The 23,229-nt window shown below is 40.1% G+C and overlaps 1 protein-coding gene across 1 annotated transcript; it reads right to left on the bottom strand.

Annotated features, from left to right (window-relative positions):
* Positions 1–7,262: 7,262 nt before the first annotated feature.
* On the bottom strand, positions 7,263–22,116 carry KLF5 (Kruppel like factor 5). The gene is made up of 3 exons (XM_008927363.2): positions 21,197–22,116; positions 20,032–20,091; positions 7,263–8,066 (listed from the first exon to the last, which is right to left on the bottom strand). Exons 1-3 carry the CDS (start codon positions 22,053–22,055, stop codon positions 7,888–7,890), a joined length of 1,098 nt encoding a protein of 365 aa, XP_008925611.1. The 5' UTR covers positions 22,056–22,116; the 3' UTR covers positions 7,263–7,887.
* Between the last annotated feature and the right edge of the window lie 1,113 nt (positions 22,117–23,229).

Below are 23,229 nucleotides of genomic sequence, written 5' to 3'. Positions count from 1 at the left end.
ATCAGCAAATGCACCCGTCCCAGATGTTTCTCCAGACATGGTAAAGTGCACCAACCCATGCACTTTATGGCAGAGATGGCTGGTGGCATTTGCATGGAAAGAATACTTGCTTGGAAACAAGTTGAAGACTGGTCAGATGATCATCCTCTTTTGAGTCACCAGACACCAGCTAAGGTCCTGTTCCCCACTCTGGGGACAAAGTGAGTAACAGGGAGGAGAAACAGGAGGAGGTGCCTCTAAGGACCATCACAAAACAGCAATCTCAGCCGAGAGCAAATAAAGGATCATTTATCAGCCATTATATGCATGCTAAACAACATAAATACACTAAATATTCTCCCAAAGATAATGAAACGGGAACCTGTAGGTTCCCTGAGCTTAATTTGTCTGCAGATGGTACATGTCAGAAATAGCTGGTATTCAGAACTTTCTTTTCAGGGCACACTTCTTTAAGGTTACTGAAAAGCTCCTTTATTCAAGAAATTAGCTTAAATGTCCTAAGGCACAGAATGTACTCTGAAAATACTCACATTTCATTTGATTGCTGTTGTTAATGTTTCAGAAATGAAGTAAGTTTTCCCCTGGGGACATTGAGCCTGGCTTACCTATTTGTCTGAGTTTCTTCAAAGGAGGAATGACTCTTAGTTCTAGGCTGATAACAGCACAGGAGAAAAACCAAATGCAGTATTAGAAAAAACAGTGATTTATTAATTTTTGGGATAGAGGGGAAGACACAGGTAAATTTAGTAATAGTATACAAATATTTGTATAAGAAAACTGCTGCTATTTCATTATTTATATGAGAAGTTAGAGAATAAAAAACAAGCCAAAACAATTTCTACTTCAAGTGTATCTCAACATATTTCTATTGTTTTTCTTACCAACAGTTTGTGAATTTGAGCGTTCATTCAAGGGATTCATCATAGATGGGATGAGGGGAAAGGTTTGGACCATGTAAGGCTCTTACTGATAATGGGCAACACAGGAAATGGTGTTAATCTGGCAAGAATTCTGCTATCTTCTGCAACAGAAATCTTACTGTATTCAAACAAAACTGGAAAATAAACATCTTCTGAAGGATCAAGTCTGGATCCGGCCCCAGGAGACATTGCAGATGAAAAGACTGGCAACCAGAAATTTGTTATGAAAACTCCCCAAGAGCAATACACTCAGACTTTAGGCCTTCTTTTGTGTTGTACTTAAGTACATCAGTTTTTCAAATTAAACCCTATTTTGTGTGTATAATTTCAATCAGCAATCCAGTTCCCCAGTCCAGCCTGAAGTGTACAAGGTTCCCAGAGTCACCTACAAGGTAATGGCAGTGTTCATCTGATGCCAGCTCTGCACCATTACTACCAAGGGAAAAGGCTGCTCCCACAGACCCAGATTTCTGAGCTGTCTCTGGTGCCAGTGCAGCCTGCAGAAACAGATTTCTCAAGCCTGCTCCGGTCATGTGAGTTACCAAAGTTGCACATTGCTGCTTCTCACAGAAGCAAAACATTTGATCCACCTAAAAGGGATTTAGCACTTAAGGTGGTGTGTAATGTAAGCACGCAATCCAAAAAACCTTCATACTGGCAATGTTTAACCCTACAGGTTAAACTCTGATAAATCTATAAGTTTAAAATTCCTTATGGTCTTAGAGCTGTGCTTGTGTAGATATGCAGCAGAGCCTCAGGTTTCATGCTGTTAGGGACTCAGGTCATCTTCATTCCCTTTCAGGATCCAGAAATGAGGTATTATCCTGCCTAAATCCTCTCAGGGTCCTGATGTCAAAGGCACTCTTCCGGTTCACTTTCTGTATGCACACAGCATGAACCTTCTCACAAGCTGCTGCTGCTTTTCCTTGCAAAGCCACTGTCTTGAAGGAATTTGGTGGTGGTTCCCTTCAATGATAGACTAACCTATGAAGTAGGACGATCCTCCAGTGGCCTGGAGATGTGGTACTGGCTCATTCTGGCCATAAGAAAGACAAAAGTCCCCAACTTCACAGGACACACAGTAGGTCATGGACTATTCAGAGACATAGTGAGAGCTCACTGCGTTCACATTCGTCCTCTTCAAAGCCAGGCCAGCTAGCAGCCAAGATTGGTGGATTCATTGGACTGGAAAAAGAGAAAAATGAGTCTGCATCCTTGCAGCATGGGTACTGACCTGGGAGACTGGGACTCTGGTCCCTCTGAAGGGTCTGTGTCCTTTTTTTGGTCTAGTAATCCACCCCAATGGGTTGGAAATAATGACAAACCGCAATAACAATAGCCAGCTAAACAAAAAAAGTATAAACAGAAACAACAACTGAGGCTGGGAAGAGAAATGGCCTTTGGGGATATTATTTTGAAGAGACTTCTGACTTTGATTTCCCAGGCAGGGGAGATGGCAAATCAGCCAGTGTGACTCCTCATTTCTTGAAAAACAGACAAACCATATTTTTCTAAAGTTTTCTGTAGCCAAAGTCATTGAACAGACTCTACTACATTAAAAAAGAGTAAGGCAGGAAAATGGGGAGGTCAGCGCAGAAACCAAGGCTGGAAACCCCATGACTCCACTCTGAAGAGTTAAACCTTTCTGAGTTAATGCCTCAAAAGTGCAAGAATCTCCCTTGGCACAGCATGCCTTTGCTCGATCCCATGAAAAGAAGAAGGTTGTAATTATCTTCCTGAGCCCTGTGCGGAAAAAAGATCACACTAGGTGCAAAAGTAGTAACAGCATGTCCTACGTATTGACACAAGCACTGTACATAAAGGAAAAAGTTTGCCCCAGTTATACAACACAGGGAGACTGGCAGAAAGCCACAAGTCAATAACAAGCCACACTGTTATTCCTTGTGCCACAAATTAAAAACAGAGGCAGGTGAGAAGTGTGCCCCAACCGGTAGAAGTGCAGCAGTGGGCCTCATGCAGACAGAAGCAGGGGCAGCACTGGCCCAAGCCTGTTGCCAGCAGCTGCCCAGTCAGCTGGGAAAGAGCAGCAGGAGCTGGAGCTATGGGAGCAGTGGGAAATACGAATTAAGCCTGAGACTGATGGGCAACAGAAACAGGATGGGGCAGAGACCAGGAAGGAAAAGCAGAGCTAAGGAAGGAGGAGGCCTGCTTTGACAAGCTACCCTTGATACCTCATTTCAGAATGCTATCTGCTGCCACCTGTGCAGGTTCTTCTGCAGAAATAACTCATATTTCTAATCTGCCTAGCTGAAGAGTTACTCTCTTTTTCAGTGTGAATTCACTTTGTTTCTGCGATACAACCACCCTTCCCTCTCACCACAGTTCTCTCTCTCTCTCTCTCTCTCTCTCTCTCTCTCTCTCTCTCTCTCTCTCGTTTATAAGACTTCAAAACAAAGCAATAATTTACTCCTTGGAAACAGAAATTCACTGTTGGATTTCTTTCTCAATACAGTACACATAGAAGGGAACACAGACTTTTAAATTTCCCCAACTGTTTGGAAATTTGGTGTGGAAACATGGGAGCACCCATTTTCTCCTGAGCTAACCTGCGGAGTTCGGTGGTGTGACAGGTTGGCAAAAAGTAAGTCTTTGCCAGGATTCAGAGTTGAACTGAATATGCAAATGAACCTGCACACACATGCCAATATATATTTACATACATATTTATATATAAACAGTAACTATTTTTAAAAAGGACAATAACAACATCAAAGGAATCTGGGGAACCATGGCACTCTTCGTTTACCATTGACAGGTCTTTGTTGTAGACAGACTGGGCTCTGCCAAGTCTGTCATGGGCTCTCCAGTTGCCTGAGTCTACTTAAATCCCAAATCCTAAACAAGCAGCATTACTGAGGGTGCTGGAAACACAACAGATGATGACAACAACAACAACCTAATGGTTAGTAGTGGAGAAGAGGAATAAGTAAACACAAGCAAAGTATGCAAGTCACTTTATTAAAAGCATACCCATTGGGCTGCTTCTGCTACTTACAGCCGCTAATAAAGTCCCTCTGTCCTAATACATTTGAAGTGCCAGGATGCATTATTCAGCACATGAGTAATCCATCACATTCTTTTGGCTAATAGTCAGTTGTTGAGCCAGACTCTCATTCCTGAAGGTCAATAGCAACACGACTATTATAGCTGCAAAGCATGGCAGAGTCTTGTGGCACCTTACCTACCAGGTTAAAACAAGGATCCATGCAAGGATCCCATGTAATGAATGTTACAAGGTTCCCAAGTGGGCATAGAGGTACTTCTGTGGAAGGTCAGGCCCTAAACTCACATTGAAAACCACAGGAAGGAACTCAGCACCCAGTCAAGAGAACAAGGTGTTCATACGGCCACCAGAAAAGCCAGTTGGCCCACTGAATTTTCCGTCTTCATATGGAATGATAATTTGGGTTCTGAAGGCTAATTGGAGAGTTGAATTTGAGAGTGGCCTCAGATCCTTGGGGGACTCTGCGCAACTACTTTAAAGGAACTGAGTGGGGGGCTATGGTGACCTGCTTTTTCTTGCAGGTTTTTAGATTAGGCATGTTGTTGAACTCCCATATTAATATTCTGCATTGTAGCTGTAGCACTTGCCAGAGAAGAAAGCCCCTCTACCTCTGGTTTTGTAATGTATCCTGGTGCATGGGTCTGTTGTGTCTTTCTCTGTTTGCATTAGATTAAATGCTGCTGAAGTAGACAGGCCTAATTATGGCCTTTCATTCAAGATTAATATGAAACCATTAAGCTGGTTTATGCAACCAGGTAGCTGAGCAATAGAAACATCTAAAACAAGTATGAGGCAATGTTGGAGGCTCAAATCCTGCAATCAGCGGGCTTTTGTTGTGAACAGGCATGGGAAACACAGAAGCGAGTGCTGCCCTCATCTACGGACTTGAGACAAAACACAGCAAAGGGCTACCAAACCCGCCACCAGTCCAGCCCCAGATTGGAGGGCTGAGCTAAACAGGGAAGCTTGCTGCTCTCCCAATGCTCCATGTCACCGCTGTTGCACTACCCTGTGCTCAGCAAAATAATCTCGGGTAGTTCTTTCACAGTGACAGCACATGGACGATTGCCCAATTCACTGCCAGCTTCTTCTCCAAGCAGAAATGCCTCAAAGAAACTTGGGCATTTTTCTAATGGCTAGATCAGAAAAGGGCAATGCCACAGCAATGCTTCTGGGAGGTCTCTCCCTATTCCCCAAAACATCGCCCTTATCTTTGCAGTTATGCAGTTAGTGAGATGCAGGGAGATTTTCTTGGTAATTAACAACATCTTCACTGACTTTGTTCACGCTACCCTAGGTATTTTTTAAAAGGATGGATTAGCTGACATGGGGGAGAGGTTAATTAAGAGGGAAAAATTAATTTAAAAAAAATCAAAGTTTGATTGTAAGGAAAGAACAGAGAAATTCAAGAAAGGATTTATGAGTCAGAGTTTACAAGAAAATAATGGAATTTTGAATAAATTGATAATTAATTTAATTGGATTATCATAATTTGCTCATAAATTGTATTTAAATTGATTCTTTTATTAGTTTAAGATAAATTTCTTCTAAGAAGTCCAGCATGCCTGGTTTTTTTAAGCTTGGAGAAAAGGAGAAGACGACAGATGTACCCCCACCCCAATTTCAACATACACATCCACTCAAATTTTTCAAGTGAACTATATTTCCTTCTCCCAAGGGAGAAATACCGAAAAGGAGATACTGCTGTGGCAGGCATTGTATAGTGCTGTTATGGGACCTTCCTGCCTTTCTAGGGCATGAAAGCACCTTTCTGGGGAGAAACATCTTTTGGGCATCACTGCTGATGAGCGTGAATAGGTTTTAACCATTTTGAAAGTGGGAAAGAATTTGTATACCTCTATACACCCAACCTTCGATTTCCAATCATGCTACTGTAGATGGACAATTGCAATCGTTTTCAGGCAACCATACACTTCCTTTAAAGTTCAGATGGCAGAAAAGCACCATCCTTTATCCCTTCACATTTATTATTTCCATCAGGGCAGGAGGCAGAAGTGCCAGGTATTTTCCAAAGGGGCAGCCCCTCCTATGCAGAACAGACACTCTTTGCTTAATATTGCCATGATTTCCAGCTCCCACTGCAAAGACACAGAACTTTCATTGTCGGGAGCTAGGGAGAGCACATGCACGCACACGCACACACATTAGGCACTTTGTTTTATTTTGCAAAAAAAAAAAAAAAAGAGTCTTTATATATAAACCATTTCATTCTCTCTCAAAACATTCTACAACTATACAGCTGTTTGCTCCATCATTTGCATAGGAAATACCACAATACAAAAATAAGGTAAGGGGGAGGCAAAAGAAGCAAAACAGCAACCAATTTATGCATGTGTTTCCACGTATAAACATTTGAAGCCTTACAAAATTATTTACATCATTTGTCAACTATTTACATTAAGAGCAACATTTCTAACTATAACAAACAAAACTATAATTTATCAAGTATACGTAAAATTGTCTTAAAAAAAAGAGTCTATCATATACCACAAATAAATAAAGACAAATAACGGTTTTAACAAAGCAGGGTTTCCTGCAAGACCCTTTTTTGGTATTTTGATTGTCTATTCTAGGCTTTGGTTGACAGCTTAATATTACGGCTTGTGAAGTTCGGACACTTACTATTTTGTTTGGTTTTCTCCTGTTGTCTGGCCAAATCCTACCTGGTCTAACCTCATCTTTGGCCCTTCATCTACTATTTCAAGGCTGAGCACGGTGGATCAAAGTCATTGTTAGCAAAAAAGGGCACCATTTCTTTGACTTCAGTGGAGTTTCAGCTACTTTTGTCAGCAGTAAATTTTCCCCTGCGTGTCAATCTGAACAGTGGATTAACTAAACTGCACTGTAATTTTAAACAAAACTACTGTATCCTTTACCTCCTAGTAAATTACATGCAATATCCACATCAAACTAGATCATACTGGTGCTGAACCAGCTTAACATGTCTGTGTATGGAAACTGCATCCTAAATCCTTCTTTTTAAAGAGATACTAAGTTTAGCTTATAGTAAGAGGTTTAACATTCTGTGTTCATTTTGACTATCCCCGTTATTTCAGCTTCCGACATTGACTTTACAGTTCACTCTGCATGTTTTGCCCTTTTAAGCAACTTGAAAACAAAATCCTGCTTTGAATGTTCAGTGCACACCATTGAGTTAACAGGTACAAAACATCTGAAAGGCTTAGCTCAGTTCTCTTAAGAAAAATGAAGCTAAGTTGGTTCTGTTTTGAGAGGTATATAAGTAACTTTTTTTCATAAATGTGCCATGTTATCAAATGTAAAACAACTGCTTTTTTCAGATGTTTCTTAGAAAACTTTTGTAATAAACCTAAAAAAGCTGATCTGCATATTTACAAAATCTTTGTCATAGCAAACATGCAACACACAGAACAAAGTATTTTGTTCTATGGCTTTTTATGAATTTTTCTATGTATTTTATATCCACAGAACTCCTTAACATTAAAAAAAAAACCACAAAACACATGTACTTAATATGTCCAGTAAAAACCTGACAGATTACAGTTTATGGCTTTTCCACTGTGTGCATTCATCTGCATCCTCTCATTAATTTGTTTACCAAACACTGTCACCATAATGACAGTGCTTTGGTCAAAACACCGCAAGAGGAAAAAATATGTATGAAGCTGCAATGTGTTGAGATATAATACTTGTAAAGAGATGAACCTGCTGACTAAAGCCATATACATTATGAAAGCAAACAAATGACCAAACACTCCGGTATTGTGATACAGTGTCTTCCCTTTTCCCGCATAAATATACAAAATATACATTTCCAGTTTCTTTTGAGATTTCTTTTAAATGGATAACCCATACTCAAAAATTAAACTAATTTCAGTTGTATGTTGAGAGTCAATAGGAAATTGCATAGATACAAAACAGCCTCAGTGACAAGTCCGGGTTTTAGTTCTGATGCCTCTTCATGTGGAGAGCCAGGTGATCGGAGCGGGAGAAGCTGCGATTGCAGACGGCGCACTGGAAGGGCTTTGCCCCCGTGTGCTTCCTGTAGTGGCGCGTTAGTTCATCCGAGCGAGCGAATCTCCAGTCGCAGCCTTCCCATGTGCACTTGTATGGTTTCTCACCTGAAAGAGAGCACAGAGAAGCGAAACTGTCAGCCATCACTCTTTAGCAAAGAAAACTGATGAGAGATCACATCGAATAGCACTGCTCTTCCATCTGAAGAAACAAATGACAAACAAGCAGCTGATGCCTCCTAGTTATTTGCAGCTCTATTCATCAGGCCCCAAACAAGCAGCCCCTTTGTTTTTTTCAGCAAATTTTGTTCTTGAAAGCGTGATTTAATACCTCAGTAAAACGTAAGAAACTTCCAAATGCAAATTAGAGACAGCTACGGTACAGAAATGCAGAGTTAAGAAGCCTCCATGAGACTGAAATATATTCCTTTACACTCACTGCACTATGACAGGGAGCAAGGAAAAAAAGCAGCTTCACGTGACAATCTAGCCAAGTTTGTAACTTATACTTGCACCTCTGAAAAATGGGTAAGTTATACAGAGCTTTTTTAAGAGGTCTGAAATGGGAAGGAAGACTTCTACGAAGATTCTTTGTAGTGTGCAGATCTGTTCAAGAGCTTCTGATGTGTGAAGAAAGGGGCACGGTGTGATACAAACACAATGAGGATAGTATTTTCTAAAATGTAACAAGCAATAAAAACTTGTGGTATCCTGCTTGAGGCTAGCTATATATAGGTGAAGGCACCTTCAAGTTCAAAGCACCCATTTTCAGAATGAAATGTCTACAATAAGGTGCTTAAATAGCCATATTTTAGAGGTGGAAAGTGCCTGCTGTTTCTAGCAGTCTGTACTGATGTAGGGGAGCATGGCATCTCTGAAAACTTGCTGTGTTACAGCAGCTCTGAATGCAACTTCAAAATATCCACCTAGTCTTGAATACACTGGTCCAAGCACCTCAAATGTTTGCATTCATCCATTTTAGAACTATAAACACAGTATTTTAAGCATGCCTTACAATTTACAGGTGTTTGTTGAAATGGGAGAAATATAAATTCACAAAGCCATGATGACTTCTGTGGCAGTAGCTTCATCTGGAGCAGAAATACACCCAAGCCGAGCATTCCAAAAAGGCCTTTCTAACCTCTTCTACCTCTCCATTGGTCTCAGACCTTTACCCTCACAGGCTCAGTACTACTGCACTGTTGAGTGCCTCCTGCTTTTCCATTTTTTACCATCACACAAGCATGTGGAAAAAAGAGAGAAGCCCACATCCTGCAATCTGTTTATTCTGCATAAGCTATGCAGGTAACACCATCTGAGAAACTCCAAAACATTACTTCAAAAGCCCTTATTTATCATGCAGATGAAATTATGAAAACGTTTTTGTCTGGGAGTTTCTACTGCTTCTTCTGATCAACTAGAAACTTTTCATCTCCTACTGAGTGCAGAACCAGCCCTTTGCTCACAAGGGGGATGTGGCTTCAAGTTAGCAGGGTCACAACCATAACCAGACCTCTGCAAGAAAAACTAACCACCCAACCACCTCTTTGCAAAAACAGTAACTAGGATTTATTGAAATCACAGTGGAAATGTAACATCCCTTAAGAACAACAAGAGCCTGGCATCACCTCTCACAGAATTTATAATTACTTGGTGGATCGCAAAGCAGAACACAAATGATCATAGATTTCTGTCATAGCTGAATTTACTCTGACTAAATTCTGATGCTGATTGAAGACCGAATGCTCTATCATATAGGATTGTTTTTTGCTCTGTGCAACACATACTGTAGGCTAAAATACAGATGTGTAAAATACAGTGTGTAAAGCTTTTGTAACACCAGAGAAGCCAAATAACACATTTGGTCTTCACAGTAGAATGACAGAAAAGGTCCCTCTTCAGTGGGGGACCTTTTGCACTATATACATTGATGTATTTTAACTGGGTTATTAAGGGTGTCTGTAAAAGACCGTTGCTGATCAATAGGCACAGCACCAGGGAGATCTGCGAACACTTTGCTTTAAAACACACATGCACATACGGACGTTACACAAAAGCATTACTCCTGCATTTGAAGCATCTTAACTTAAAGCCAGTGTATTTATTTATTTTTCTCATTTCTTTCTCTTTTCTCCCTACTAGCTTTAAACTCTTCTTTAAAAGTCTTCACTTAAAACTGCCAACTTTATACTTGATGCTGAACTCCTAGTCTTGTGATCCTGTCCCCCCTCACTGCCCAGGGAGAGCATATACATAGTTAGGTCTCTATCTACTCCAAATGTTTGCTCTTACATTTTGCAGAATTACACAAGGAATGACAGAAAAGGTAAAAAGGGCAGGAAAATAGCACTAGCTAATGAAAGCCTAGAAATATCCAGACCAGATCGGAATGGAGACCTGGAGATTAAAATCTGTTTCCAAGCATCGAGGAGATATGAAGTACATGCAACTTTCACCAAGTGTTGGACTACACTGCATTGAAAAAGCAGCCTCGAAGTTGTCTTGTGCAGGTGGTACCTGACCCTGTTAGAGTACAAACAGAAAAACAAGCTGTCCTCCATTAAGACTTTTCCTCATGTGTGAGCAGTGTCAGCAGTGATACGAAGGCTCCTGGCACACGAACTGCCAGCAGCTGGGGCAGCAGTGAACCCTGTACCTTGCTGGGTGCAACAGCGTCCAAACCAGCGTCGAGTCCAGCAACCAGAACGCCCATCAAACTCCAGGGCACTCAACTTCGTAGAGACACTATCTCGACATTTACCGCACTGTCATGGTCACTTCAGTGCCAGCCACCGCCAGAATCCTCCCGGGCAACAGCGTTGCTCAGGGGAAAAGCTACTCGCAGAACAGCACCGCTCCTCCCTGCCGGCAGACTGTTGCAGACCTGAGCTAAACCAAGCACTGCTCAGGGACGGATGAACAGAGGGGAACAAGCTGCTGCCTTACACAGATTGTTTTAACAGTGTTACTTTTATGTACTGGAAATTAAGGTCAGAATGCTGCTTTTAACCCCTGCTTTGGCCAACAGTGAGAACTGGAAAATGTATTTTTAGTGCCAGTGTAGAGGCTCAGACTATTTTGAATAAATCCTAGGGGTAAAATACTGAATATCTATGTTTGTAATGCTAGTTTCCGTTGGAAAGTTCTATTTAAGAACTGACTCAATTTCAAATGTTTTCCTTTTGGGCAAGGAGGAAGCAGGGGCAAGAAAAAGTAGGTGGAGATTATTTTCACTCTTTTAGAGCAAGTAGAAGAACAACTATCTGGTAGTATTTTCTCTCTCTCAACCTATACACATGCTTTTTGTCACTTAGCAGAAATAAGAATTTGGTTTAAGTTCCTGCAAGAGAGGGAAAAAGCACCTCACATTACATATTTTCTGAAGTGATCCTACTTCTTTGCTATGCTGACTTTAAAGCTCTGAGAAATCTGGGTTGAAGATTTATTTTTTAAAAAAGCAGGTATATACAACAAGGGACACTGAACCCTTTATCCACTGTTTTCGTTGGCTACATAGTAATGTAAGATTTGTTTACTTTAATGATTGTGAGAAATACAGTAGCAGTAAAGTTTTAGAAATATTTGGTTTTCCTCCAGCAATTTAGGGCTTCTATAGGGTGTTAAACCAAGAATGCCACTGGTCATCAAATATGAAGGCAGTACAGCTTGGTTTTCTGGAACACGATCACGGTATCAAACAGATATTTCACTGTAAAAGCAAGAAAACAGCTAACTCCTCCACTTCAGGGGAGCTTCCATGGGATTTGTTAGAATGTCAACACTGTTCAACTAAAACACCATGAAGGAAGCTGGTACCGATTTCCAGCCAAATAGCACACTCCAACCCTTTCTTCCCTAGCCAGAAATATTATACGCAGCACTTCTGGGAAACAGAACTGCTTTCCTTTAAATTAGACTTCAACGGGATAGGGATTTCATAAGTTTAATTGGATTTCTGCATAACCTCCATCCAGTATCACTGATTTAAAATATTTTGCTAGGCTTATACATCACAAAATATATCTTTAAGTTCCTGAGCTCTTAATACATATCCACTCTCCAGTGTAAAAAGAATACATTTGTGGAGCATGAGAAAGAGACTTGTACTTGCGCACAGAAATTTTAAGCTCTAATGTTTAGTTTGGAAGCTCTTTTACAGAAAGTACCTACCAAGAGATAAGGGAGTTTAACCTGAAAGGAGACTATTTTGCTTGCAATGTGCCCGTTACAAAAAATTATTTACAATGCTATGAGATTGCAAGGATGTCAAAAAGATACGTAGATATCCACATATAACATGCTAACCTAACCAGTCACTTCAACAGATAAAATTTCCTCAAGGTAGATCCCAAGGTTCGGGTTTCTTATCAATACCACAGGAGAGTGGTCTGGACCAGTAAACACACTGTGTTGCCTCTTCTCCCTTTAATTTATCTTCTTGTGATTTAGCCATGTCAAAATGCACCAACTGCTTTCCAAACACTAATTCTAGTCGCTGGCAGTGACACTCATGGCCATGCTCATTTGGGTAAGGCACAGTGCCACCCGTGCGGGGGTGACGGTCATTTTGAAGACACCCTCTATCTTAAACATGCAGCCTCTATGCAAGAACATGTTTCTGTTTAAAATTCTGTTTGGAAAAAACAAGTCACTGAAAGCTTCCATTATTGATGAATTTCCCCATTAAGAAGAAAATAAACTTCCTTATTTCACTGAAGAGATTTATGACTTTATTTCTGCAATTCACTGCTAGGATGGCTTTTTTTAAATATAAAGCTGTAAACAGCAAGGGCTGGATTTTCAAACCTAAAGTTAGGTAACTCTATTGGTATGCAGAAATCCAAATACAGGTATTACACCAGGCAACGCCTGCAACTTCACTTGTTTGCTATCAGAAATTTTTGTCAGAACAGCAAGTTTGGAGCTTCCTTGACAAATAAAAAATAGCATGCTTTTCAAAGACTCCAAAAAGACAACACCTGATTAGATCTTGTTAGAAAGTATAAAGACACCCTCTGCCAGTCTTTCCATTTTAATATTACTTGTGTTTATTATGGAACTATTTCTAGTGGCAAGTGTCTGGCCTTAAAAAATTTTCAGCTAGGTATGATAAAAAAGTGGTAGGGAAAGCAGAAGTTTCCGCACCATAACTGCACCAGTTATGTACATAACCTTTATCATGTTCAGTTTCAAACTAGATTATTAAAAATATTTATGTTGCCTCAAAGCTTTCCAGTGAATTTGTTTTCAAATTTTTCACATGTTAACATCAGTCGTCTTAATTCCCTGACATGCTATAGCCTTAAATTTTTAGAAAAAAATAAGAACAAACAAAATATTTTTTTCTATTTTAGTTTGCTTGAAATAGTGTTTCTCTAGTTCACAGCACCACAGTTTTAAACTCTGGTCTCTTCCAGGCTGACTGGACCGGAAAGTAGTTACTTGGGTGTATGCCTGCACTCGTTCAGATGTGTTTTGCTCCCAGTGTTTAGTTAAAATCAGACCTTCCTTCTGCCATTGACCAAGTGCTGCAGTCGTCATTAAAAGCAGCTTCTTGGTTTGTACTTGGGTTGTGGTTTTTTTTTTTAAAAAAAGAACAGAAAGCTGAAGTTTCAAAACAAATAATCCCTTGGGTATTTAAAAGCTCTTTAGTGCACCAAAATTCTCAGTTGTCCAAGAGGTCTGGTAGCACGAAAGGTATGTCCAGCTTATTTTGTGAGTGACAAAACAAATTTAGTCCTTGAAACATCCATCCCATCAATGATATGAATGAGCAGCATATGCTGCACGTTTTAAAATGTGATAAAGCCACTACCTAGTATAGTAATGGCTGGAGTGGGACCATTAGGTACTACTTCACAATGAAACAGCATTTTGAGGAATTTTTTAACAGAGAGCTATTGAGCCCTCGAAGTCCGATCACTGATAAATCAAGCATGGACAGGAATAAAAGATAACTGAGTGGTGAGCAAAGAGGACTGAAAAGAAACTGTGCATCATCTACTTTCTGACCGGAGAGGAATTACCTTCGCAGGGCTCCCATCACTTCTTGAAGCACATTTATTTTGGTAAGTGTTGTCTTATGCAGTTCAAGGATTACTGGGGAATCTTGACTGGCCTGTGCAATGGTTTATTTTCTTTCTGGTATAACATTCTGTCTTAACAGAGGTGGTCTCTCTTCAAAGAGATATGCAAACAAAGAGGAAAGGAATTTTTTTAAAGTAGGTTTATAAGAAATCCCTGCCATCTGGGGTGCATGGCTGTGTCTACGCATTTCCTAAGAACACATTTCCTAACCTATGCCTGTGGTACAAGAACAGCTCTTTAGCTCTCTCACCAGTAACACTGGCTTTTGTGCAGTCAGATAAGAGGTGCTCTTAAAATGAAATTTATTAAACATGTACTGTAGACTTCCAGATATCCATCTACTGTATGCACACAGACACACAAAAAAAAATTAAAAATTAAAGCAAAGCACAAAAGCTATTTTAACTCAAAGCGAAGCACTGTACACTTGCCAAAATCAAAGGTTTTAATATGTCCTTAATCAGAGTTGTTAGAGATCACTGAATATAAATAATGCAGCCTGACAGGACAGGAATGCTGCTACTAAGATACTCAGACTAAACTAGGACATTACTCAAATGTTTCTAATCTTTCACCAATGGGAGGTGCAGGTCATCTAACAAACAACAAGCAACACACTACTCTGGCTGGAAGCAGGAGTCAATCATCCCAGTCAAGCTCAGAAATTAATTACAATAAGGAATGTCTGATCAAATAATGGAAAGTTTTAATCACTGGCAATTGCTGTGAATCTTGGAACTATATTAGCCTATGGAGGGCGGTCTCAAAATGAACTATATTTAAAGTCAGTCTCTTAGGTCAACAGTTTCCTTATCAGGAATCAAATATCTTGGAACTGAAGTTTAATCCTCTCAGGGAGCAATTGACAGAAACAACAGTTTTTTTAAGCTTTCATGCTTAGAGGGACTTTCTAGGCTTTTAATCAAAAAGAAAATATTAGGCTTTTCTTTTCAGTATCTAAAATCTGAATACCCCTCACCTGACACCTTAGAATTTAATTCCTGATTCGTAAAAATTGTATGCTGATGTGAATGATCAGTAATATTTAATTAGAATATAGTTTTAGGTTGCTAAAATTTCACCTTCTTTTGAGCAACACATTCTAACACTTCTCATTTAGCTTCTGACTACAGATAAAGAACCAGATCAATTAATCCCAAGGTCTGCAATTGTTCACAAAGTGTTTGAAAAAAAAAATGCATTATTTTCCCTTAAACTGTGGTTTGCACAGGAAAATAATGTACTTCCATTTCTCACACAGGCAACTAATGGATTTAGAAGAATTCATAAATAAAAGATGCTAACATACTCTTCTGCACTGTCTAGCAACACTGCACTTTAATGCACTTTGTCAACAGTTTTATTTAACTCTCTTCCACTTTTCCTTATGGTCTCTATCAATGATGGCATTTACTGACAGCTCCTTAAAGTATAATCTGTGCAACTGACTCATCTAACAGGTCAAAGAAGTGGGGTCTGCACAGAAATATTACTTAGTATCTGTTTTCATGATGCAAAGATTTTTCCAGGATGAGGTTTGCTTTATGCACAGACGGCTGCAACCATGAGCAAAGCAGACTCTTTTGGGGTCTCCATTCCTCATTTGTGCTCCCTGAGTGAAATCCGTCACCAGAGTCTCAGGATGATCTGAGCTGATACATGTTTTCACAAGGTGCTTTTCTTCCACCAGGAGTCAAACTACTACCTATTTTCCCTTCTCAACAACAGGCATCCTGAATTCCTGGGCAATTCTATATGGTACCACCTTTAACAAGTGTCCCTAAAGAGCACCAAGTCCTAGGGACTGCTCAAGTCCACTGCACACAACTGGTTCTAATTCTGTTGTACCATCAGTCTAATTTTGGATCTATCAAGGCAGAAATCTAAAATAAAATAAAACATTTAACACCTTGAGGAACTGCACAAGTCAGCAGCTGTTCCATGCCTATATAAACATTTGAAATAACTAGGGACAGTGGAAGCATTTTGAGTGCATCTCATTTAGAGAAATGCCATTTCTCTTGAGTTATCTCGGCTTCCACTTCCCATCACTAAATCCAAACTAGATCTATAGATAGAGATGAAATAGTTCTGCAGTTAATGCTAGAAACTATTAATGGCAAGCCCATCATGTGACCAGAGAACATGCCTGTACAAAGACTCTGTATACAGAAAACCAATATGCAGCTGGAAAATGTCCGCAATGTGCGTGCCTTGATGCGTTCAAAACAATGACAGATTTTCCTCCAAAAAACATACGCAATTCTGAAGCGTGCAGCTGTTCACAGAAATAATAATTAGAAAACCCCTGGAGCCAGCAGTTCTGCAGTGTTGCAGGTAGGGTATTCCAGGTACCCACATATCAAACACTCAATTTCCACAATCCAATCTTTAACATATAAAGAAATCTAAAAGGGTAAGTCACAGGGCCACTGTTGCTAAATGATTACGTGATATATATATTTATATACTCAGATGCCAGAAAAGGAACTGAATGAAGTTTATCTGCAATACGCAAGTAACTGCTTTTCATTGATATTTGGCAGGTTTTTTAAGTTGGACATATAGCTGTTATGCCAAAGGTTTAAGGTGGTTTTACTGCTGAACAGCCTGCGATAAATGCACAGCTCCCTCACACATTTTATACCATAGTTGCACAATGCCGGGCATAAAAAGAAACTTGTTCCACGACGAACAGGTAAAGTTATTTTAAAAGGAAGTGTTTTAAGGTATTACGATGTACCAGACACCTGCATGGAAATGGATAAAAAGCGTTACGCATCTTTTCAACATTTGAATCTTTGTTCATATTCTGGTTTGGGTTTACCAGTTTTGAACTAAAATCTACTTCATCATTTACAAATGCTAAAGCATTACATAGAGAAAGAAAAATGTGTGCCTGCCTCTGCAACTGGTACCAATACTTAGCTCTTAATGGGAATACTGGATTCCTAATCAACAGCAAGAGTCCAGAGTAATTGCATTAAATCAGCATAACTATATTAGCTTATACCACCTGACTTGGTGTAAGATAAACACCTTGGGAACACTTAAGAAGAAAAATGTATGGGATTTTCCTCTTGCCCATTTCCTACAGTTTTATTTAAATGTATCTCACAAAGTCTGACAGCGTGTTCATATCCCAACTGAAAACGAAAAGACTACAGCCTACATTCCACCTATCAAAAATAACATTTCCCTTAGCTTTGTTCTCAAAGAACATCTACTAAACCCAGGGAAAAACTTTCAGAAGGGAAAGGTTGCTAAATAAATACCGTGAAAAGGCTGAGATTTTCCAATACAAAAAGAAAACCATAAGGTCTGTCTTGACTTTTAATGGCAGACAACCTTTGCTGCAGGCTCTTTTATTTTAAGATGACAGATTGCTGAGAAGGGTGGGGACTGGTTGGGATGAGAAAGAGACTGCAGCCAATTTTAAAAGGTATTGTTAAGAAACTAAGAATAAGGAGAGAACAACTTCAGTGGTCCATGATTACTAAAGAACGGGTTTAGCCAGATAAACAGGTCTGCTATCCCTGAAGGGATTTGAAAGAATATCACACACAACTTTATTAAAATGGATTACGTGACATTTGCTTTAGACTTTGAAGGTAAAAGCTTCACAAAAGTCCTTTAAAAAAAATTTAAACTAAAAAAATCAAAACTTATTAGTGCTGTATGAATTCACAGTTCAGGGGGATGGGATGCACAGAGGCACACTCCCTAATTTAGCCCTCTGTGCATTGAGTCCTCTGGAAATCAATAGCGAGATTCCCTAGCACTCCTGGGGGAGCTGAGCAACTTCTCAGGTTTCCCTGAGTTTGCACCCCTTTACTTTAACGTTCATTAATCGATTTAATGTTAAGTCAGAGATCTGGCTCTTAATACACACTTCAACCATATGTTAAGGCAGAGATCAGAATCAGTGCTGAAAATCTTCAATTATGAAGTGAATATTCAAGAGAGTTAAACTAATCCAAACTCTGAAATATTGCAGGTAACAGGATACGGACTCACATTCTTGCATGTAATGCACGCTTTAGACAGTTTATCCCTTCATTCACCTCCCCAGAAGACCCTTTGTATTACAGACCTGCTTAAATTCACTAGATTTTTATCTAAAACAACATTCTTGTTTTCATGAATACATCAGTTCCTTTGACCTTTGCACATCTATCCACATTTCTAGGTAAAAAAGTGAAGGCAACAATAAACATTAGTGACCCTAAGCAATATATGTTAGCAACGTGGGATGTATTTCCATGCACACACGTATTAACTTTGTAAACCCTAACGTCGTTACTACTCAAGGTGCAAAAAAGATATAAATTGATTTAAAAAAGAAGTGTTCATTTCAAATGCTGATGTAATGGTAACTTTTAGACTAAAGCTTTGCTTTTATTTCTCTTTCTAGCTATTATATAATAGTAAATGAGATATTTAAAACTGGTATTTAGTTCCTGGCTGAAGTGCGTAAGTGGAAATTGCACACTCTTAAATTTACAGATTATTTATTAAAAGGGGTTTCTACTGTCCAACACTACTCACATTTACATCCTCATGAAAATATTCCTTTCTTACTAAACTTACTGCTAATGAGTGATTACATATAAAAAGTATTTTTAATAGCGTTTGTGTTTAGTCTGTTACTAATGCAAAGCAATAATCTTTGTACAGCTGCTTTCGATTTTTCACTGTGACTGCAACACAGGTAACTTTTGTTTAACAAAAAAAAATTTCCTTAGTAACGTTTAGCCTGGAGATACTCAATTTCTTTACGATAATCTAACGATCCATTCTAAATAGCTGCTGAACAGAAAGCCTTGTTTCCATAGAGATAGTGAAACATTTTGTTAGATCACATCTCACGACAAGTTTTGTTTTGACTTCTGGTTTAAACTTACTCCTTACTTGAATGGCACAGGCATCGCACTGACAGCCTGCTTCAATAACAAAGTTGCTTGAACTGTGATTTGTGTTTTGCTCTGATTCAACGCCCATGCATAAAAAACACCAGGTTCATACTCGGTTTTAAAAACAGGAGCCGCAGCCCTCTCATTTGATTTGATACTTTTCAGTGATTTAGCATGAACAGTTCTGTTCTAAGATCCTGGCAAAGAGCGGTACTAAGCTTCCGATGTCCTAGTGGCGAGTTTTTCTCCCCGTTTCCCTCTTTCCTTTTCCCTGCCTCAGCAGGTGAATGTTTAGGAAGAGCACCTAGGGCAATTCCACCTCCCAACCACTGTCCTCTGCATGCACAGCTCCTGCACCTACGCACAAGCAACACCATCCCCAGCTCCACTCCATGCGGGCCCGAGAACGAGGACTGTCTCTGCAGCTGCAGGTGGAGTTTGATCAAGGTACAAAAAACAAGTGTGACTCACTGACACTTTTAATTGTTTCCACTTTAATGTCATTCACTGACAAAGAAAAAAAAGAAATTATGTTGTTGCTTTTTTAAAATAAGTATGTAGAACTACTTGTCTTTCAAAAAAAATAATAAAACACACTTAACGCCAAGGACGAAGTAAATGGACATTATCTTGGGAGTTTTCATGATGTTTCTGAAAAATTCTAAGATTAAAGAATTCTAAAAGGTCAAAGAGAAAAACCCAAACCAGAAAATTCCATTTACTTAGATAAATCTTTAAAAGAATACGTTTACTATGCTTAATTCATTATTCAAGGGGGAAAAGGTCTATTTTTTAACACGTTAACGGCATTTTAGATTGAAAAGACAAGTTTCCATCTGCTTTATTCTCAGCTATTGTGAGTTCCGTATTATAAAAGGTTTAACAAAACTGCATTAATAAAAGCAATTTTTCTTTTCATTGACCAATCCCTAAACATTTCTTAACTGAACTGCCAGTTTGTACCTACACGACTCTAGAGAAAACAGGGAGGAGATGGCAGACCAAACATGCTTGCTTTCTCAGAAAATGTCAGCCATGAACGAACAAGAGACAGTAAGAGAGTGAATACATACCTGTGTGAGTTCTCAGGTGTGCTTTTAAGTGAGAAGACTTTGTATAAACTTTTGTGCAGCCTAAACCAAAACAAAAAAGCAGAGAGGCTTCAGTAGGGAGAAGAGGAACACTTCACATTACATTTAAACTTCCTCAGTCAGTGTTGGGGTACTATCTGGACACATTTAAGTTTACTACTTTCTGGCATCATCTTTGTCATTTAGAAGTAAAATTTTACATAGAAAGCTCCTAGGGATATGCTGCTTTACATAGAAAAAGCACGTATGTTTCTGGCAGAGCTGCTACAATCTATGTACAGTAACACCTGCTACATAAATTAACAACTCAGTAAGGGGCTTCATCTTTTAAAAATTTCCCAGAGGACTTGATCAAGCCAGACTCGGTGTCACTGTCACCCGGGGCTCAGCGTAACTCTTCTACCGAGCACTTACCACACTGCACACCGAATGGGTGCTACACCACCCAGAGTTATGTTGCTCAGGGGGAAGAGCAACCACGAGCAGCAATCTCTCTCTGCACTACAACGAGTGTGAACATCTTGTATCTGGGATTATGTACTACATGGAGGCACAGTTTACAGTCAGGTCCCTCTTCCCCTTCAGTGTAAGAGAAGGAAAGGCTGAAGACAATCTACCGTGGGCAATTTTCAGAGATGGTTTTAATGGATTTTTGAGGGCAGCTGAATCTCCCGTTCGTAACAGGGAAGATATGGCCATGGCCTCAGCTGCTAGGAGCCGAAATTATTCTTTCGGTGCCAGAAGATTCAAACTGAGCTGTACTGCGTTGGACGAACTGAGCCTCTGCTCCACCACAGGTACTGGAAGAATGAGAGTAGGAGCTGCATAGTCACACTGACTTACATTAGCAAAGGTCATAATTTTTTTATTTTCTATAGAGTAAAAATTTTGTGACATGGTAAAATGAACTCAGTTGTTTAAGAGAACAACAAATGACATGAAGAAAACAGTATATATTATTTAAAGAATGTGAAAATGTCCCATTCGAAATAAAACAACAAAGGAGAGAAATTCTACTTTGACAAGAAACTATTTGGTTCTCCCTAGGTGTAGACAACAGCTAAAGAAAAACCACTTATACCTCATCCATGATTATTCACACTCTTTTTATTGTAAGGGCTGGGATTTTCTGGCATAGATTGCTTACCAGGATAGTCACAGTAGTGGATACGTCTTTTCTCCAAATCTGGGTTACTTCTCCTGTTGTATCTGACTGGTTGGATGTTCTGGGGGGTTATGGGCAGAGTCGCTGGTAAGTTTGGATTGTGAATCGCCAGCTTAGAAGCTATAGTTGCGGCATATGATGGAGGGGGGGTTAAATTCTGCAGCATCTCTGCTTGTCTGTCTGGACTTCCAGGCTCTGAGCTTGGGGGCGAAGGAGGGAAGTAAGTGGCCTGCTGCTGCAGAAACTGGTTTGGCATGGTGTAGCTACAGGGGGGGATACCCTGGAACTGTTTCATTGCAGTCTGTGGAACAGCCGAGGAGAGCGTGTTAAGGCCCGCCATGGCAGATGGCATGGAGACATTGTTTAGGGAGTCCATCACGGCTGCCTGAGTAGTAGTGTTGGGCATATCTAAATCCGGTGAGCTCAAGAGCTGATACAGCTGGCCTTGCTGGGGTGTGACAGAAAGATGAACATCTGGAGTTGGAAGCTCCTGCTTGATGAAAATGTTGTTCACATCAGGAGTTTGGTGGGAGCTGAAGATGCTGGTAAATTCGGGGAGGGCCTGAGTGGGAGTAGGGGCAGGGGCAGTAGTTTCGTTCTGGTGACTGAAGATGGTGACCGGCTCTGTCTTGATGTGGGTTACACAGGGTCGCTGAGATTTGTACAGGCCAGTTCTCAGATGGCTAATGTCGGGGAGGAAGACGTTCATGTTGATGCTGTAAGGCAACCCTTCGCTGTCAGTGAAAAACTGGTCTACAACCGAGGCACTGTCTCTTCTGTATTTCTTATGTTCGGGGATGACAGGAACAGGCGGGAGCTGAGGTGCCAAGTATTTCTCCATTTCACATCTTGTCTACAAAGACAAAACAGACCATAATCCACATGATTTGTTACCAACCAAGAAAGATGATGGCATGCAAGTCATGTGAGGTTTTGCAAATAAAAGGCAATACTCTTCAGCCAGCCGCAAGACATCTACAGAAGAAGTTATGAACGCTCACACTAATGAGAACCTGTCTTTTATAATCACACGCTGATCAACATCATCAAGGACAAGGAGATAAAGTCATGGCATAAGTCACTCACACATTAAGATCGATCTGATGTTTCAGCATACACAAACTTTTCATCTTTTATGCCTACAAGATAGTGCGAGGCACAGAAGTGACAGGCGCTGTGCCTAATCTGCAGATCTCCTGCTATGGAATTCACTGCTCGAGCAGGGTGACTGCCTATCTGTTTCACCCGCTTTTCTTTGAAATGCTAACTCTAAAAGCCACATCCTCAGCTGGCTATTTGAATGCTAATACTTCAAATAACGCTTATATATACGTACATATATTTCTACACTTCCAGGATTTTTCATCCATAAAAGAACAGTATTTGATTAGAAATATGACACTACAGTGTAAAGTTATTAATAATATTGAATAACAAGAAGAGGGGTTGACTGCATCAGAGTACTCTTTGTGTAAAGTGTCTCCAGGACTACACTTAAATCAGTAATAATCTGCGCAGTGTATAATTGGCTAATAGCATGATAAACATGTCCCGATCCATGCCTCAGTCCTCGGAGAGCTCTTTAATTACTGGAAAATCATTCTCTTAGCGCAGTGGTGCGAGGGAATCCGTGGGTGGCTGGAGCCCTATACATTACTGGTGTACAGTCATCGGCAAAACATTTATCACGCACTCTCCAATGGGCAAATGCTACATTCCCCCCTGCCCTGTCAAGAGAGCGCTCATACCAGACCCGTTTAGCACCCCGCAAGAGAAAGCAGCTGACAAACAGCAACTCTGCCCGAAAGCGGATTTTAGGACCTTTCTTCAAAGACCCCCAGTAAACACCACAAACAAACGGAGCCGCCTTCCCGACTCTTTGATCTGGATCTGCCTCGACATGCCAGACTACTTTTTCTAGCTCTTGTTTACGAGCCGAGGGTAGCTCGCTTTGAAGCCGTGAGTTATTTACTCGCTGGGGAAGACACCACCGAAACGCAGCGCCCGATAGCCCG

Source organism: Manacus vitellinus, unplaced genomic scaffold (genome assembly GCF_001715985.3).
Source record: "Manacus vitellinus isolate BGI_N305 unplaced genomic scaffold, ASM171598v3 scaffold_2_pilon, whole genome shotgun sequence".
NCBI lineage: Eukaryota > Metazoa > Chordata > Aves > Passeriformes > Pipridae > Manacus > Manacus vitellinus.
Note: the sequence above shows the minus strand (reverse complement) of the source record. Positions and strands in the feature narration are given on the sequence as shown.